This window comes from Lycium barbarum, chromosome 5 (assembly GCF_019175385.1).
Source record: "Lycium barbarum isolate Lr01 chromosome 5, ASM1917538v2, whole genome shotgun sequence".
Classification (NCBI taxonomy): domain Eukaryota; kingdom Viridiplantae; phylum Streptophyta; class Magnoliopsida; order Solanales; family Solanaceae; genus Lycium; species Lycium barbarum.
Genome location: NC_083341.1, coordinates 949757 through 970167, shown reverse-complemented (window position 1 = coordinate 970167; position 20411 = coordinate 949757). Strand labels below are relative to the sequence as shown.

The 20411-nt window shown below is 35.1% G+C and overlaps 1 protein-coding gene, 1 long non-coding RNA gene and 1 pseudogene across 2 annotated transcripts; all 3 read right to left on the bottom strand.

Annotated features, from left to right (window-relative positions):
* Positions 1-4450: 4450 nt before the first annotated feature.
* LOC132642153 (uncharacterized) lies at positions 4451-12814 on the bottom strand. Its single transcript, XM_060359416.1, has 11 exons — positions 12618-12814; positions 11571-11680; positions 11046-11141; positions 9582-9638; positions 9350-9502; positions 8517-8601; positions 8099-8189; positions 7812-7982; positions 7608-7721; positions 6667-7058; positions 4451-6052 (listed from the first exon to the last, which is right to left on the bottom strand). The coding sequence occupies exons 1-11, from the start codon at positions 12649-12651 to the stop codon at positions 5400-5402; spliced, it is 1956 nt and encodes a 651-aa protein (XP_060215399.1). The 5' UTR covers positions 12652-12814; the 3' UTR covers positions 4451-5399.
* On the bottom strand, positions 10828-10945 carry LOC132643231 (5S ribosomal RNA; annotated as a pseudogene).
* Positions 12815-16921: 4107 nt separating the features above from the next.
* LOC132642152 (uncharacterized) lies at positions 16922-17869 on the bottom strand. The gene is made up of 2 exons (XR_009583055.1): positions 17634-17869; positions 16922-17539 (listed from the first exon to the last, which is right to left on the bottom strand). It is a non-coding gene; the product is annotated as an uncharacterized LOC132642152 (long non-coding RNA).
* Between the last annotated feature and the right edge of the window lie 2542 nt (positions 17870-20411).

Sequence of the window (20411 nt, the reverse complement as noted above, 5' to 3'; positions counted from 1 at the left end):
TGTTTTATTGTTGGGGTAACTAATTCTACTGTTTATGGATCATTACCTTTAATTATTATGTAAATGATTTGATAGTGTAAATATTTTTTAATACAACTAAAATATAGAAGATAAACTCATTTATTATAAACAGTTATTTGTTATTCCATGTCACATTTATATGATAATGTAAAATAATATGTATATTATCGGTGTATATAAGTTAAATTTACCATTGAATAAGGAGATTAGGGGAGGACGGTGTAGGGTATAAATGTTGCTGCATTGTTACTGTCCATAGTCAGGAAAGATATAAAGAAAAGGGACAGCTAGCTTTCCCTGTTTTCATGAATCATGTTGTGGGTGACGGTTAGAAAAAGCATAATAAAAAATGTTGCGGAATGGATGAGGTCTCTTCACTCTTGACTAGAAGTCTCGGGTTTGAATACTGAGAGTGGAAAAATTCTTGTCTGGGAGCGCTTCTCCTTTAATGAGCCCCACCACAAATCCAAATTAACCGTATCAATGAATTTCGAATAGCAGAGGGTTATAAAAAAGTGGTAGAAAGAGCGCCTTATTTTTCTCTAGTTTGTCTTTCTCATGGTGTCACTTTTACTTTTAAAGCTGAAAGTTACACTTGGATATGTTATTATCAGAAATCTGTTTACTTATTTCTCACTTCTTTTTAAGTTGATTGTTTCTTTTGGTTTGTAGGCCAATCTACTGTCTTTTCATGTTACCCTTCTTTTTTTTTTCTCATCTCCAACTGAAAATAAAATTGTCCAGATCTTGGTAATATCAAAACTTGTTATTCAGTATTTGTATAAGTTCCAGAAGATGGAAAAATGCTAGGTGATTTCTTCTTATCTGTCTAAATTTGAAAAATAGAGTTATTCGGTATTCGTATAGGTTGGAGATAATAAATACTCGATAAATTAGTTTAAGTTAAGTGCGTGTAAGTTGACCCAAACATTTTTCTTATAAAAAGAGTAGTGTGTAATTTGGACACAATTATTAGAGTAGGGACAATAAAATAAGAAAACTATTTGGTAGATAGTGATGTGCAATCCCTTGGTCCTACTTATTTAATTTTTATAGTACTTTGCTACAGAATTTTCAATTATTTCTGATCAAATTCAACAGGGAAGAATGGGTCAAAAGAAAAGTCATCATGTTAAAAGGAGGAGAAAGCAGGCTATTATGGTTATTTTTTTTTTATACTTTTATGAGTGTACTTTCCAGTGGAGATGGGGTTGCACCAAGGATCAACTCTTAGCCCATTTTTATTTGCTCTAGTGATGGATTGTCTGAGGCGGCGAATTCAAGGTGAGGTGTCATGGTGTATGTTATTTGTGGATGACATAGTCTTGATCGACGAGACACGCAACGGAGTGAACGCTAAGCTGGAGGTTTGGAGACAAACTCTGGTGTCTAAAGGGTTCAAGTTGAGTAGGACCAAGACAGAGTATATGGAGTGCAAGTTCAATGACGTGACACATGAGCCTGGCGTGGAAGTGAGGCTTGGTACCCAGGCCACCCCAAAGAAAAGAAGTTTCAAATATCTTGGGTCTATTATACAAGAAAATGGGGATATTAACGATGATGTCTCACATCGTATTGACGCAGGGTGGATGAAATAGAGGCTTGCTTCAGGAGTGCAGGGTGATAAGAAGGTGCCACCAAAACTTAAAGGCAGGTTCAACAAAGTGGTTGTGAGACCGACCTTGTTGTACGGGGCAGAGTGTTGGGCAGTCAAGAGCTCTCACGTCCAAAAGATGAAAGTTGCGGAAATGAGAATGTTGCGATAGATGTGTAGGCACACCAGGCGAGATAAGATTAGGAATGAAGATATCCGGGATAAGGTTGGAGTAGCATCAGTGGAGGACAAGATGAAGGAAGCGAGGCTGAGATGATTTGGGCATGTGAGGAGGAGAGGCATAGATATCCCAGTGCGGAGGTGTGAGAGGTTAGCTATGGATGGTTTCAGAAGAGGTAGGGGTAGGCCGAAAAAGTATTGGGGAGAGGTGCTGCGACAGGACATGACGCAGGTTCAGCTTACCGAGGGCATGACCTTAGATAGGAGATTTTGGAGGACTCAGATTAGGGTAGAAGGCTAGTAGGTATTCGCTGTTTTCGATCTATAGTCTATTGTCCTTTGTTTCTTGCTACTATATGTTGTTTTTTGTACTTCGATTATCTTATTTATCTGTGGTAGCTACTGCTCCCTTTTTTCAGACTGCTCTATTTTGACTTATTCGCTTTCTTTAGTTTCATTTGCATTTTGCTTTGAACTGCTTGTGCTTATCTAACCTTTCTCGTTGTGTTTTCTCTTGAGTCGAGGGCCTTTCGGAAACAGCCTCCCTATTTTCCGAGATAGGGATATGGTCTGCGTACACTTTACCCTCCCCAGACCCCACATTGTGAGATTTCACTGGGTATGTTGTTGTTGATGAGTGTATGCAACAGGGAGAAAGGAAAAAAACTGGTGCTGCTTTTTGTCGAACTATTGAGCTGCGTGGTTCGAATTCTCTAAAAATGTTTGTGTATGTGTTGAATCCTTTAAAAGCAATGTGAACAGGATTAGGTATGAGTATCTCAACACCAACCCCTTCCACCCCCACCCACTATCAGAGACGGATGCATGATTTTAAGTGTATAGGTTCTGAATTCACGATCTTTTTTGTTTATTGGGTTCGAGATTAGATTATTTATACATATTAAGTGAATTTTTTTACATAATATAGAGTTTGCGCCAAAGCTATAGGTTCTGCCAAACCTGTAACCATGTATTGTAAATCCTCTTGTGCCTACCTCACCTACACCCACATAATGTTTGCTTCAATTATATATAAATAAATATTAAATAAATAAACACTTGTCGAGCACTAAAAAATAAATAAATAAATCACTTATTTTTCTGAAAAAACATTTTCCTTCACACCAAACATACCCTATATTTCAATGATTTGATTGCCTAAATTTTGCATCTCATATGTTTTACAAACCAACCCTTTACTATATTCAACTAATATTTATTATTATATCCTCTGCAGGAGAAGATGCTTTCAAAAAAGAAAAGAAAAAAAAAAACATGAAGATGATGAAATGTCAACCTTTACTTTGTTGAAGAGTGAAATGGGGAAATTTCCAGGGATTGAAGTGAAAGGGACACTCAATTGTTTACAATATAAAAACAAAAAAAGGGAAACAGAAGAAGGGATTGGATGCTCTTGGTCGGAACTTTTTGCCTGCCGATAGGCATTGTGGTGATTGTTACACCTTGGAAAAGGTCAAAGACAAAAATGACACTTATTTCAAAATCCATGTATATTTATTTTAGAATTTGGGGCAAGAAGTTGTTTATTTTGATTCAGTAAATATTGACGTTGATGTTTACATCAAATCAAATATATAATCATGAGAATTAAGAATTTAAGGGAAAATTCATCACCTAACAATGGTTAAGAGATTAAATAGATGTATATAAGACACATATCTTGCATTGAATGATTTGGTAACACTCAGTAGGGTAAAGTTTTACCTTTCGATTTCTTGCACCTTTTCATCAGTACCTCCAATTAGGGAATTAGGGATCATCTGTCAATTACTAGTTATGTGGAGATTATAAAGCAAGTGTTATTTATGCAGTAATTAATAATAAAGGGAGATGTTTTCAACAAGAACCCAAAAGGAACCAATAAGACGGTTTTCTTCCAACAACAACATACCATGATCCCACATGGTGGGGTTTGGAGAGAGTGAGGTTTAGGCAGACCTTATCTCTACCTTGTTGAGTAGAAAGACCGTTTCCGATAGATCGTTGGTTTCAAAAAGCGTTTTCAAAAATGAAAACCAGGAAGAAACTATGAGAGACTTACCCCCTGTTTGGATGGTGGTTTCGTGTGGTTCATTAATGTATGGTTTTGTATGAAATCATATTTGTTTTCATTGTTCTTAAAATTATGTTGTATGGTGTTGTAAACCTATGGTTCATCCCATGGTTATATAACCATGAAAAGTCCCAATTTTTGTAACCACGGATTTGGTGATTTTTCCGTGGTTACGTATTTCATTTTCCCATTATACCCCACCCCCACCCTACCACTCACCCCACCCCACCCTGCTCCACTCTCCGCCCTCCACCATCCACCCCACCCTACCACTCACCCCTACCCCACCACTGCCCCACGCTCCACCATCCGCCCCACCCCCACCCTACCACTCACCCCACCCCACCCATGCCACTTACCCCCACCCACCTTTATCCTACAACCACCCACCTCACATCGCCCACCCCTCCACCACCTACTACCCCTCACCACCACCCACTACCCCCAACCTCATCCCACAACCACCCACCCCTCCACCACCCCCGCTCACTAGCTACTTATTTTTTAAAATTCCTATTTTATTCTTTACCTGAATTTTATTAATATATATTATCTAATTTCTAATTAAGAGCTAAGGGTATTTTCGTAAACTTACAAGTTATTATACAGTACCATACAGTTAAACCAAACAATACAAATGTTATTAAACCACAACAAACGATACAGTCTATCCAAACATTGTATTTATTAATACAGTACAATACAATACAACACTATACTGTACCATACCATACTGTACATTAATGAACCATGGGAAACAACCATCCAAACAGAGGGTTAGGTTCAGGGGGTTCTCTCAATTTCTCACCCACAAAACCCAGTGAAAATATTGTAAAAAGAAAAGTACACAACAAAAATTACAAGGGTATCCCAAATAAAAGAAACAACAATAGTAATACAATTTCAAGACATTTTTTTAAAGAAAAGTAAACAACAAAAATTACAAGGGTATCCCAAACAAAAGAAACAACAATAGTAATACAATTTCAAGACATTTTTTTTTTGTGCAGATTGTCCTTCAAAAGCACTGGTCTTTAATTTTTGGCCCTCAAATTGGTGGTCTTTAATTTTTGTCATTCGCCTAATACCCTAAGGTTCTGGGTTCGAACCCCAGCTCAATAAAATAAAAAGAATTTTCAAGGCAAAATTTTGCATGCAAAACTCTACCTCAAGCAGAATTTTGAATGCAAAACTCTGCTTGCAGGCCTGAGGGCTAACTTTAGCCCGAATAGGCCTAACTTTGCTACAAAACTCTGTCTCGCTTTTTTTTTATGACCGAGTCCGAATTTGAACCCAAACCTCATGATATTAGGCGAAAGATAAAAATTAAAGATCGCCGGGACAAAAATTAAAGACCAGTGCCTTCGAAGGATAATCGTGCAAATGACCCATTTTGAAGAAAACGGACTATAGGTGCTTCCTGTGAAAGAAATACGATCATTTTGAGTCTCCGTCCAAAGATATGGTGGACTATGTTGGGCCTTTTCTCCTTATCATGCAGTCAAATAGCAAGGATAACATTACTGAAAACTACAATAAACCCTCCAAGACAGGGTGCAATCTCATAGGGGGATTTGGGCCAACCTTTAGACATAGTTCATGAAGCTCCTTGTTTATATATCCTAGTTCCTCATCCAGCTGCCTAAACGTAGCTAACGTCTCCTCCATTCTACGGGTGACTGCTTGTCGCCGTTGCAGTAAACTTTCCATGCTAAATACTTCATCGATGTGCAGTAAATGCTTTTCAAGCCAACCTATTTCAATGCCACTTGACTTTAAGTCCCAGATATGTTGCCTAGCAACATTGAACTGATCCTTGGACAAATTCACTATTGTAAGATTATCAAGAAAGTAGACTAACTCGGCCAATATTTCCAAATACCCCGACTGAAGTATGCTAGTTGCGACCCTGAAGTTCACGAGTGAATCAGGGTACCGCGAGACAACCCTGCTGAGTATTGGTAAACATCGTCGTGCTACTTGATAGCCTCCCCAAGGAACTTGCTCGTCACCACGACCAGGTCCTTCATAGGGAATCTGACTCGGGGTTGAAGAGATAGACATCACTTGGGAGGAAGTCGGATGCTCCAATACAAAATAAGTCTGTCTAGAGTGATCTTCTAAGGAATTCTGCTGACCGGGAGGAATAGTCTCCTCTTGCTCTTCAAGCCATTCATCGAAATCTACAAGGACAAGTACAATGACAAATCCAGATAGAGGAGCATGAATAAACTAGTTACAGCCAGGCCTTTATGCAATGATGGAACAGCAGCCTTGCGAGACTATCCAACTTGTGGGAATCAACAACAACAACATACCCAGTATAATCCCAAGGGCTCTGGGGAGGGTAGTGCGTACGCAGACCTTTCCCCTACCTTGTGGAAAAAAGAGATGTTTTTTCCGATAGACCCTCGGCAATTGTGGGAATCATGACTCATGAATATGGACGGACAAAACTTACAATTTCGAGAAAATATTCTTTGTGGTATAGTCATTCTATGATACACTCCCTTCATTTCATTTTATATAGTTTCGTTTGACTGGACACGAAGTTTAAAAAAAAAAAGAAAAAAAAACTTAAGAATCTTGTGGTTTTCAACTAACGGTATGTATAACATACCAAAGTACTCTTTGAATCTTGTGGTTTTACATGCCATGTCATTCCTATAAGTGAGTATCATTAATGGTGAAATGAGAATGTTGGAATTATAAACTTAATAGATATAGAGAAGTTATATTATTTTTCTAAACTGACTAAAACGGAAAGTAAGACACATAAATTGAAATGGACAATTACCTTGTAGCGTGGATCTGAACCAATCACTGTCCAAATCCAAAGCTACAGTGTCGAGACTAGTGTTTATAGAGTCTGGAAAGTCAATTTCCTTGAATAGCTCATAAAAGTCCTCATCTTGAGCTTGGATGGCTACAGTTTCATTCGGAATAGAACCCTCATTATTCTCCCTCAAAACTGCTGCATGCAATTCCAGTCTATTGTCCTCTGCAGGAGCAAAACAATGGATATTATTAAGCGATCCAACTGTCTGTTGTCTGATCTCCAAATCCATCATAGTAGGTTGAGCACAATTGAGTATTGCTCCCGAGTCTTGCATGTATTGATCCTCCTCGAGCATAAGATTTGTTGTCTGTTGACCCTGAGATAAAGATATCTGGTCGAAATCATTTGTTCTGCATATCAAAATAGCAAATTAATATACAACAATTCTTTCAGCCAAAGACTTGTATATAGGGTGTGTTTGATATGAATGAATATGTTTACTTGGAAAATGTTCTCCAGGAATATATAGGGTGTGTTTGGTATGAATGAAAAGGTTTACTTGGAACATGTTCTCCAGGAACATAAGTGAATTTCTTACTTATTGCTTGTGTTCGGTACGTAAGCAAAACATATTATCCTAAAAGCATTTGTACATAATCTAGACAAATGCTATGGGAGGTGGGAGTGGGGGTAGGGGTGTGGGGTGGTGGGGATGAAGATGAGGTGTGTTGGAGAGTGGGGAGGACATAATCAATGTGGAATGCCACTTGCGGAACTTGTTTTCCCCTCCTTCCACCGGGGAAGTCATTTTCCTAAATTTTAAGGAACTTGTTTTCCTAAAGAAAATGTTTTCCTACAATTTTGACCAACCAAACATGGGAAAATTGAAAAACGCCCTTCGGAAAATGTTTTCCTCCATACCGAACACACCCTTAGTTAGGAACTCATTGTTCCATTACCTTCTCACATGAGAGTCCTCATCCCCGTGTTGCATTCTAGAGATCATGCCAGCTCCACGGCCATGGTTTCCACCTTCAAAATATTTGCTCAAGCTCATAATAAGTTGACTTGATCTGTAATGTTCAACCAAAAACATATCCACATAAATATGATGCTGTGAAGTTCTTTTCATAGCAAATTTCATTTTAGTTCACAAGTTGTACTTATTGTAGCATGGCTTGTAGTAGACAGAAAAGAGACTTCGGGTTGCAAATGCATAGGAAGCAACTGCAAGAACCCCTTCCATGCTTTGCCTTGAAAATGTTGATGACCCAATGGAGCAGCGTTGATTAGATAAACGTCTAATCCCAACATGTAGTTTTCCAGTTTCATCCCTTGAATCAAATCAAAAGGAAAGAAATCAAATTAGGTATGAAAAGATAAAGATACAAAATTGCAAGGACATGCAGCTCAACAGTAAAGTCAAAAACATGCGATGCCATGGGAGTACCTTAAAAACACAACTAAATCCCCGGAAAGCAATTTCTTACTAGTAACGAATGTACTCCAGCCATTTGTGAATAAATGCCTCCGAGGTTGGCCTAAGTGTAATTCATGGAGAAATTGACTTGGAGAGTGAGAACAAGACAGCAGGATATAACTCAATCACTTAATTTCAGACTAAACTAACACTCTACAATTAATTTAGTTTAAGCAAAGGTGGATACCAGATTCAGACAAACTAAAAGCAATGATGATTTCCTTTAACATTAGCATTGTTTAATGATGATCATCAATAAACTCTACGATATATTACAGAAAGTAGTGTCTTAGGCTCAATTCTTAGTCATCATACTTCTGTATAGTAGAATAACACAAAAGGAAACCAGTCTGACAATATTCAATCTAACATAGAGAGGAGGAATTGCCTTGGTATACATGCTTAAAGCGCCATTCATTGCCCAGAAGATCGCTGACTATCAATTCTTGGGTCGGTTTTTCTTGCATCATGTCCTGATTGTGGGAAAGAAAGAGTTCGAGAAAATCAAAATTAGTCAACCAGATAAACAATTGTTCATATTTTTTTTAAAAACGGTGGTGTCGGGGCAGACCCCATTTTGTGGGATTACACTGGGTATGTTGTTGTTTGTTGTTGGTGTTGTAGGGGCAGCTTTTGCGCTCCTCGATTAGTCCACCGACCTCCCACCAGCATAGGTGCCGGGTAAGTTTTCCTACTAAGGCTATATGGGAAGAAATCGCCTAGTGACTTTTGTTTATACTAAGATTTGAAATCTGGTCTCCAAGGTTTAAACCACTTCATTGGCCACTAGGTCACACTCTTGGGCAGTGATGTCAAAGGCGTGCTTAAGCCCTGAAGCGAGGAGCAAACCATGTTGAGCCTCGTTTAGCGGGCGATTTAGTGTCTTCATCAGCGCCCTAAGGCACAATTTTCCTTGACCATGAGCATAATCCTGAAGAGGCGAACCAAGCAATTGATATTTCACTTTATCGTAAATTTTATTCGGTTTCTTTGTCAGTATATTTGTTATTCTACACATAAATATTTGTATATTTTCTCCATTGCGCCTTTCTTCATTAAAGCCCATGCTATTCTTGCGTTTTGCACTTAAAGTCCAGGTGGCTTTTCGCCTTTGATAACACTGCTCTTGGGTGCTAGATAATCAATCATTCATATAAAAAAATATAGAGAAATCCATACAGGAAAAATTGGTGAAATAAGTATAAGAACTTAGTGCATTACCAGGGGAGGGAAGCATTTGTTGGCATCTTTTCGGTGCACGGACAATCCCCAGTTACTTTTTATATCAGAGGTAGTTAAAACCTTGCAAAATGACTGATACTTGGGCCTTGGAGGTTCAAGAGGATAAAACTCTGGAGTTGTTGGCTCATTTTGCTGAGAGAAAAGGTTATTTGTGCTGTAAGTGATACCAGAAAAACATGAAATAACAAGTACTCCTAAATTAAATTCTTACGTCTTGATTCGGCAACAATATAGTTTCAGCATAAACTTCTTCCGAGTCATGTTCGACCTGCATATAGAAACAATCATTGTAAAATGAGTTATACGTTATATATCTAGAGCTAGGCATTGTTCCCTAATTCGGCTCCTTTTCTTTAGAACAAAATGCATTAAGTGGCACCTAGAAATATGAAATGGAATATCAGCATGTATAGACAAGTATAGCAATAAGCTTAATACGAAAAGAGTCAAGAAAGTTCAATTTTACAAAAGAAAATAAGGAACTTCATTATTTACTTTCCTTCACTAAACAGAACAGGAATAATTGTATCACTTTGAAAATGGAATATAATTACTATTAATTCTTTTTTATAATTATGATGTACGGGCAAGCTTGCGCGCACCACGAGATACCTGCCACCTCCCACCAGCAACAGGTATCAGGTAACTCTGTCCACCGGGGGGGCTAGGATATACAGTAAGAAAATGACCTAGTTTTTTTTTGTCTTTGCTAGGATTTGAAGCTGAGACACCTCATGGTTCTCGACCCACTTCATTGACCACTAGGCCACACTCTTTAGGTGCTGGAAGATAATTACTATTTGGAATTATGGACCATAAGCCTCAGATAATTTGGGTACCTCAATTTTCTAGAGTCTATGAGATTTGCAAAAACCCAAAAGCAAATAGGGAGCTTGCGAGGTAAAATACTCGAACTGTTAGGGCTCAATGCACTAATCATACTTCCTCGTCAATTTGAAGGCTTAGACTCTGTTGGTGATCATGGTTGGATCATGCACGTTAGACCTCAAAGTTGAAATTATAGGGTAAGATCCACATGAATGATCTATTTCCATGATGCATGGAATACACAAATTATCATACAGCTAGCAGAAAACATGGAACAGTATTTAGATTTCTTAGAGGAGATAGGACATATGTAGTTGCTTTTCTGCTTTTGGCAGTAGTTTAGTCTGCTATAATTGTTACCTTCATGGTACCTTCATAAATAAAACTTTTACCTTATCAAAGCAATAACAATAATTTCCCAACTCGAGAATGTTTATGTCTCACGAGACCTTTTATATTTGCGAGTAATGAGTATATAGAGTCCATGCAACAAATTTAAATAAGACTGTTCCAAGAGAATAAATGAGACTTACATAAAGGAGATTGGCCATTCTAATTAGTCCTAAAAGTAACAACCAAAGTTCAAAAGGTCCACTCCCACCCCCTAACAAGAAGCAACAATAAAAGGAGGGATGCAACACGAGGAGTCCCCAGGGGGTCACATATCCTAATACTACTGTCGCCCAAGCACGCTTAACTTCGGAGTTCTGATGGGATCCGGTGCGTTAGTGTTGGTATGACGCATCCACCCCCTAACAAGAGGCATATCTAAGTTTATGGGATACATGTTAAAACATTTGAAAAAGGGAAAAGGAAATGGTGAACGATATAGTAACGTCAAGCATACCAGAAGACGAATGTGAAGAACACGGCATAATATCTTTCGGGGAAGATTTGACAATTGTAGTCCTTGGATCCATTCCAGATTGGACGATTGCTCCAGCTGACCAGAAATGCAGCAATATATTAGGGAAAAAACTACCTAAAATTTAACATAAGTTTTCCAGCAAACAAACCAATAAACCAACTGTGCCTCAACCAAAACCAGTTAGAGCCACAATATGAATCTACATCTATTCCGCTGTAGTGGTCCATTTCATTCTAATACTTCCACCCATTTCATTTTACATGGCGGCGCTTGACTTAAATTTGCAACCAAACATTATACAAAATTTTTATACCAGCATTATTCTACCTAATACAGTTTAACAAACAACCCCTAAGAGCAATGCCATTGAGCACAAAATTAAGAATTGTGAAGTTAAACAATTGCCAAATGTAGAAAACTGTAGCTATTTTCAATACAGAGTAAAACGAAAAGAGCGACATATAAATTGAAACCGAAAGTACTAATAAATAAGTTACTACTAACCTGCTCCATGTGAAGTCCGGGAAAGTAGTAAATTCTCTCCCCAACCTTGGGAACATCCAACAATGAACCAGAACAGGCCTTCCATATTTCCCTACACAGAGCATCATCCCCTGAAAAATATCACCACCCACCCAAAGGTGGTGCTAAAATTTCAACTTTATGGGTACTAATAATAGGTACTAAATTTAATGTGTTATATCTACTGAATTATTTAAGAGAAAAATGTCAAAAATGGTCCCTTATGTTTGAGGGTAGGTTCAATAGTCCCTTAAGTATGCACTGAACAATTTTAGTTCTTTAAGTTTGCCAAAAGTTAAACACTTTTAGTTTCCTTCAAATATTTAACGAACTCTATATGTTATTTTTGAGGAGAACAATGGAAAGAAAAGATTCAATCATAAACACCAAGAAAGCAACCTCAAATCCTAAAATATGCAACATAAAAAGCTGCACTAGACACTATATAAAAAAATAGCTGAAATTACACCTCAAAAAGCTGCACTAGACTCTAGAAATAAATCAATTTTTGGTAACTACGAATTTGGTGTTTTTTGCGTGGTTACGTATTTTATTTCCCCATTATACCCTCACCCACCTCCACCCAACCAACCCCCACCCTCTGCCACCCACTCCCACCCCCACCCCCAACCCACAACCACCTACCCCCACCACCCCCGCCCATCACCTACTTATTTTTTAAAGTTCTTATTTTACTCTTTATCTTAGTTTTATTAACATATATAAACTAGTTTGTAATTAAGGGTTAAGGTATTTTAGTAAACTTACATGTTATTATCCAGTACCACACAATTAAACCAAACAATAAAAATGTTATTAAACCATAACAAACGATACAATCCATCCAAATAATGTATTCATTAATACAGTACAGTACAATACGATACCATACTATATCATATCATATTGTACATTATGAAACCATGGGTAACGACCATCCAAACAGAGGCTTAGCACAAATACACTAGAAAACGAGATCAAGAAAATAATGAAATAAATCAAGAAATTGTAAAAGGAAAATTCAATGACCTTCAAAATGCTTTAGCTGTGAATTTGACTCCATAACTGAGACACACCATGCAACAACAACTTGCAAATACTCAATTTAATCAAACATAGCCATCTGTTTCTTGAGTCCAAATTCGACTTATCAAACGAAAAGATGATTAAAAAGCAATCTTTTTTTGGCTAAAGTGACAATTACAGAGAAAGAAGGTGAACAAGGACAAAAACAAGCTTTAATTATATGCTGATGTTTCCTAGTACCTTTTTTATCATTTTCATATTATGTTCTTGTCTCTTTCAGTTTCCTCTGTTTATTTTTTTTTTTCATTTTTTCATTAAGTCAACGAAAACACGTCACTGTGTGGGGATGGTGTGGAAATACGAGGACCCGCATGCACACAGTCTAAGAAATCAAACTTAGAATACTCCCTCTCTTTATATAAATAATAGTTAATTTGAACTTTTTTTAAAAAAAATGTTGTTAATATGGAAGAAATAAAAATTGATTTGTATAAATATATAATGTATGACACTCACAAGAAAAAAGTTGAAAATCAAATATATATGAAAAAAATATGTGAAAAGATATCACAAAAATAAATCAAAGATGCATCACGTCACAGTCCATTTTTACTTAAAAGTGAAGAGAAACTTCAATTATCCGTATTCCAAAACCTCTAACGAAGATGTTTTTAATTTGTTTCATTGATTTCTCACAAGTAGCAACAATGGCATATTCAAAGAGTAAAATAATGAATACCTTAACTCTTGAGGAGTTACAAAAGTCATTGAAGGTGTAGTTATTTTAAATATCTAATGAGGCAACCTTTACAACAGTAGTCTTCTCAAATTTCACCATAAAAATATAAAAGAGCACCAAATTGAAAAAATGAGGGAAATAAATAGCATTTCTATTTTATGAAAGGTGTTACGTCACTTTACTACTGCCCCGCTTTATATTTGTAGTAAACTAAAGCATAATGAGCCCTTCCTTACTAACTATCGATTGCATATATATATGTCTGGTATCCACAACTCCAAGAGTCTATCAATTCAATATATATATAATACTTTCATATGACCGTTAACCTCTTTGTGTAGAATACACGAATGATCAAACTGAACTATGAATTGAAATGAGTAACTCTATTGAAATTTGCTATTCATTTTTTTGGTCGACCAAACTACATTCACTCCCTGAATTCGGAATAAAATGTCCAAATAAGAAAAGAATCTAATGAGCTACTCCCTCCATTCCATAATAAGTGGTGTTTTAGCTTTTCATTTTGTTTTAAAATAGGCAAACTTACTCAAATGACTACCTTATTGTAACTTCCTACCATTTGTAGCTACCCTTTTAAATATTACCATTTGTAGCTACATTTTGGCAAAACAATGTATGTTTTCGCGTGTATTTGTTGCCAACAAATACATGAGAACATGGTTAAAAAAAAAAAAAAACAGGATCCTTGATTTTAGCCTTTAACGGTGGAGCTATTAAATTAGATATTAATATATTTTTTTGATGTATTTTAGTGATTTGTTTTTTTTTGCTTTGATGTATTTCAGTGATTTTTTTTGTTTTTTGCTATAATGTATTTTCGTGTCTTTTTTTTTTTTATGTATTTCAGTGATTTTTTTTCGATGTATTTCAAATACATTGTGTACATTCCAACTATATATGAAGCCAAATATATTCAAATTTTCGTGTATTTGAATGGATTTCAACAAATATATTCATATACAAGAGAAAAAAATTCAAATGCATGACAAATACATTCAAAAATAGTGTGTTTGGCTATTAACAAAATACACTCAAAAAATACAAAGACAAATACATTCAAACATAGTGTATTTGTGAGATGTAATTTTTTTAATGTATTTGAATTTGGCTTTTAACAAATACACACAACCAGATCTGAGACACTACCACCACTAAAAACCCTAATCTCTCCACCACCACCAAAAACCCAAATCTGAGACACCACCACCACCCAAAAACCCCTAATCTTTCCACCACTAATAAAACTCTAATCTCTCCACCTCCACGTCATCTTCTCCGCCACTATCTCAAAACCAGTGTCATTGCCACCACCAACAACAACACACACGGTCAGATCTGTGCCATCGCCTCATCGGATAGAGTGAAAAGAGAGAGAAGAGAGAGAGGGGTGAGCACAGAGGGAGATGGAGAAGAGAGAGGTGCGACGGAGAAAGAGAGGGGTGAACACAGAGGGAGAGAGAGAAGAGAGAGAGGTGCGGCCATGGTGTGGTGGTTGAGAGAAGGGAAGAGAGATTTTTTAGGGTTTTAATAAATGAAAAGTCTGAAATTGATAGTGATCGGGAAAAAAGAAAGATATATGTGCTTGGGTATGTATTTTTTATATAGCTACCAATTGTAATTTAGAAAAGTTAATTAGCTACTAAATATAATTAAATAAAAGGGTAGTTAATATTAATAATTAGGTCTTAAAAGAAGTTACAATGAGTAAAAATTCCTTTAAAATAAGTGGTGTTTTAGGATTTCAAAAAGAAATTGATCTTATTCTTCCAAACTTATCCTTATTTATAATCAAGAATCACTAAGTAGCTTTTCTTTTTCTAGGCATTAATTAGGGATAAGTTAGTAAAACACTCATAATTTTCTAGGAATGAACAATTTCTTAAAGGACGTGCATAAGCTAAAAATACCACTTATTATGGAACGGGGGAGTAAAATATAAGTGAATTTCATGGTTCTAAGCATTTGTTTATTTAAAAAGGTATTTTAGGCCTCGGATCTAAATGGATAAACTTAAAACATTTTTATAAAGGTAAAAAGTTTTTTGTTTCAATTAAATATTTTCAAAAGATAGAAGCATAAATGCAACCCACTATATTATTGACCGATATCACTTAAACCTAAAATACTACTCTATGAAAAAATAATTAGATTATCTCGAACAAAATTCACGTACTATCAATTGAAAGGTCTTATTGTAAATTAAATAAATTCATTTTTTCTCAGAGCGATGACGGAGTCGGTGTGAAAAAAATTAGCAACTAAATATTAAAGTGTATATGTATACATACATATATACATATATATATAAGGGAAAAGTGTTCAAAACACACTTTAACCATGGCCAAAGTTGTCATAACATACCTAAACTTTGCGGGGGTCCTATGACCCCCCCTGGACTTATTTTTTGTGTATTATCTACGCTTTCAAATGGACAAAGTCACCCAAACTAGTTTGAGTGTATGCACGTGCTCCACTAAAGGAAATTTGATATTTAGCGACCACTTCTTAATGAAGGGAGATGAATCCGGTCGTTATAAGTGCACTTATAGTGACCAAATTTTTTTCCAGTCGTTAGAGCTAATTTTTCTTTCAATTATCGTGTCTTTTGCTTTGTGCCTTTTGTGTTGAGTTTGTGATTGTTCAAGAATTTGTGCTTTTTTGCTTTCCTTTGTGTTGAGTTTAAAAGATTTAATTATTCTTCAATTGGGTATTTTTCATTTCTCCACTTTCCAAAATTTCAAACCCAAAAAAACTCCATTGTAACGACCAAATCAAACGGGTCTTTTTCGATATTATATAGGATTTGTGACATTGTCGACATTGAAAACATGATTAATCATAGTGGATTCATATAGTAGAACCAGTAAACAAAAACTCCATTAGGGACGTCGAGTTTCGACTTGAAGCTTTCAGATCTGGGTTTTCAAATTCCGAATTTGATGAATAAAATTCTTGGTTGCTGATTGTTTGAAGTTGAACTCGAGCTTAGAAGACGTCTGGAACGTGAAGAAGAACTGAATGACTCCATGACCGCCATGAACAAAGCTTGAAGCTTCGAACTCGAATTTTCGGGTTGCCGCAAATGAGCTCCATTTTGAGTGGGTGATATATCAAAAGAACCGGAACGTCGAGAGAAATTCGAATATAAAATTTGGTGATGTTTGGTTGAGATTTGAAGTGCATTAGGATCAAATTTCAGTCCAATTCTCTATGAAGAAGATGAACAGTAATTTGCTGACCAGATTTTGCCAAAGTTGATATAACACACCTGAACTTTGCGGGGGTCCTATGACCCCCGGACTTATTTTTTATGTATTATTTACACTTTTATATGGAATCTTACGCGCTCAAAGAGAGTAGATACAATCACTTGTACAGGTCACCATATAAAAGTGTACAAAATACACAAAAAATAAGTACAGGGGGTCATAGGACGGACCCCCGCAAAGTTCAGGTTTGTTATGGCAACTTTGACCATAGTTTGAGTGTGTTTTGAATCCTTTTCGCTATATATAAATAACAGGAAAAAGCAGGGAGCCGAATATCTTAAAGATAAGTTTCATCTTAATTTTTATTTTCTACATAAAGATTAAAAAGAAAAAGAAAAACAGAGGCTGGAGTTGTATTATGGACTTTTTGAGATTATAACATTACGTCAAGAACCTCAAGAGTTGCCTTGTTTCTTCAGTCGTTGAACAATATCCTACTCCTGCCGTTGAATCATCGCGAAATTCAGGAAAACTCCTTTTAAGTACTTCATCCTCAAAACCACAAGGTGATCTCGGCCTTCAGTTTGAAAATTTGATAAGGAAAACTTCCACTTTCACTATCTGGAAGGTCAACTACGCATGAAAAATGAGAGAGAATGAATAAGGTTTAAAGAATAGATTAGTAACTGAAAACATACTCATTGGATTGTTAGGATAATGTTAATTGTATTAAGAAAATGATAAGAATGAATACAATTTAAGTGGAAAAAAAAAAAAAAACAGCCCAGTATGCTAAGCTCCCGCTATGTGCGGGATCCAAAAAAGGGCCGGACCGCATCCTATTACAATAGGAAAATAAAGAGAATACCAGTGATTTAAACAATAAGAATAACACAGAAATTCCATGTTCTCTAGTCATAACGTGCATAGATTCCTGCCACGTGCATAGATTCCTGCCAAAAAAAAAAAAAACTGAACATAGCATTGTATTGTTTATATAGATTAAAAAAATTGGCAGCGAAGGTGAGCAGTATGTTTCTTCAATACCTTCAATATTGTTTTTTTCGTGGTTGTGTATATCCTACACTTGATTTTTTCTTCTGAAAATCTTGTGAGTGCAATGAAATAGTATGTCTGGATGAGATGAATGGACTTATGGACAGTTAGAGAAGATGATAAGATGAAGATTATGTTGTGGGTCAAATAACAGGATGTTTGAAACTATTTACAGAGACGTTTGAATTTAAGTGGCTGTTGAAGTTCTACAGTAGATTTAGCGTGCGTTTATCTTTTCGGAAACGTTGCTTCTTTTCGGAAACGATGTGTTGGCCTTTTACGGGAACAGTGCACATTTATTTATTTATTTATTTATAAAACAGATGGTAAAGATCAAAAAAAAAAAATGAGGGAAAAGATAAATAGGGTTCCTGAGTTTTAGTTGCGTCACGTCAGCGGGCTTATGTCCTGCTTTTATATATTTATATAGATATAGATTACTCAGGGGTGGATTTAGAGGGTGGATATAGGCTAGATTCTTTGTATTTATATACATATTTTACGTTTGAATACTCTGAATAAATGCAAAAGGTTAGCTCAAGCGGTCCAAAATATTTAAAATTAGCTCTAGTGTCCTAGGTTCGATTACTAGGGACAACATTATTTTTTATATTTAGCTTTTGCTGATTTTTTTCAGATTTCCTAAGTGAAAATCCTGAATCCGCCATTGATTTATCTCTGTTTTTAGCGAGAACCCATCTTCTTTTTAGAAACGGTTTGGATTAGCTAATTGCATACTGAAAGTGTTTGAAAGTAATTACATGTTTAGGTAAAAGTGTTAAAAATTGATACTTTCTCCATCTCAATTTATGTGGCACTATTCGACTTGACACAAGTTTAAAGAAAGAAAGGAAGACTTTGACATTTGTTTGGCTACAAATAATTTCAATAAGGGTGAAAGGAGAATTTTAAAGTTAAGTTGTTTTTAGTTATAGACATGTGACATTCTTTTTGGGACAAATTAAATAAAAAAAAGTGTCACATAAATTGAAACAAAGAGAATAGTAAACAGTTTTGGTCAATAAGGGATAATATCAACCACTTGACGTCCATTTGCCACATCCATTATGGTTATGTCATAGTTGATGTGTTTGGGTGGAATAAGTTTTAGTGAACCACTTGAAGTCTATCAGAGACATCCATTATAATTATCTCGTAGTTGTTGTATTTGGTAAAAACGCCGATAAGTTGTTTTTTTCATAGAATGACTAAAATACTTAAATTTAAAAGCATATTTGCAAAGAAAAAGATGAACGTATGATATAAATGAGAGAAAGAAGTGGTTTTGTTTCAAAAAGGGCATTTTGAGATTTCATAAAAATAGTCAGGCTAAAATAAATAAGAATCTTGATCAAATAAAAAGTACTTACAAGCTGAAAAAATATAAGTAGAAGGTGACCAACTTATGAATTTCGGCTTATAAATACTTTACATATTTACCAAATGCGTAAATAAATCAAAAAGTGTTTATTATAAGTCAATTTAGGGCCTGTTTGGAAAGAAAGCCACCTGGTAATTGGAATTGGTATAATTACTAGGGTAGTAATTACACAGCCTAGTAATTACACAATAGTGTAATTACAACGACCTGTTTGTTTGTCATGATGTAATTACAGTGTAATTACAAGTATGTTGTTTGGTTGCATCAGTGTAATTACACAATCAGTTTAATTTACAAATAAAATTTAATTATAAAAAATTTAAAATTAATATTTAAAAAATATTGCCTTTATAAATGATATTAAATTAGTTATTTAATAACACATTGTTTCTTGAAAATATATTAATTAATAATCATATATTTGTAACTAATATTGTAACAAAAATAATTGATATATATATTTCAAATTAATATTTAATCTTAATTAATTATAAAACTTAAAAGAAGACTTTTTTTGTGAGAACGTCATGGATTAGATGTTTGATAAAAAAAATAATATTAATAAATATAATGCCATAACATTATTCAAATGTTTGACACAAAAAATCCAACAATGTAAGTGAAAAATAAACAACATGCAATGTGAAAGCAAATAACTTAAAATTGAAAATATAACCTAAATTCAAAATCCAGAAGAAAAAATTCAACATAATACTCTTATGTCAAATTCTAACATTACATAAATAAGTTTCATCGTAACTTAAGTAAATAATTCAAAAGAAAGGAAAAATATAAGTCTATAACCTCATTCACAATGAAATTCTACTTTAATAACGTCACTTGTTGTATGTCAAGTTTGTTAATGACTCATTCTTTCCAATATTAAGAGGTGTAGTTTCAAATATTAGAATAATAACAAGGTTATGCTAAATGAATAAAATAAAAAAATAAAAAAAATACGAGCAATTATATGGAACCACAAGAAGTAAAGGTTGGGATTGAGAAGAAAGAAAATGAAAAATAAATAATATAAAAATAAAAATACATTTTAAAAAATAAAAATAATTCAAAAGTAAAAATAAAAAAGAAATTAAAATTATAGAAATAAAAAAATATTAAAAATCAAAAAACTAAAATAATAGAAATTAAAAATAAATTAAAAATAAAAAGAAATTAAAGTAAAAAAATAAACAAACTAAAAAGTAACCCTGTAATTACAGGGTGTAATTACACCCAATTCTCAGCTCTCTCTTGACAATTGGAGAGTGTAATTACACCCTGTCAATTACACCAAATTTCCACCTAACTGTGTAATTATTTGGTCAAACAAACAGGCCAAACTGTGTAATTACACCCAATTCCAATTACCTGGGTGACTTTCCAAACAG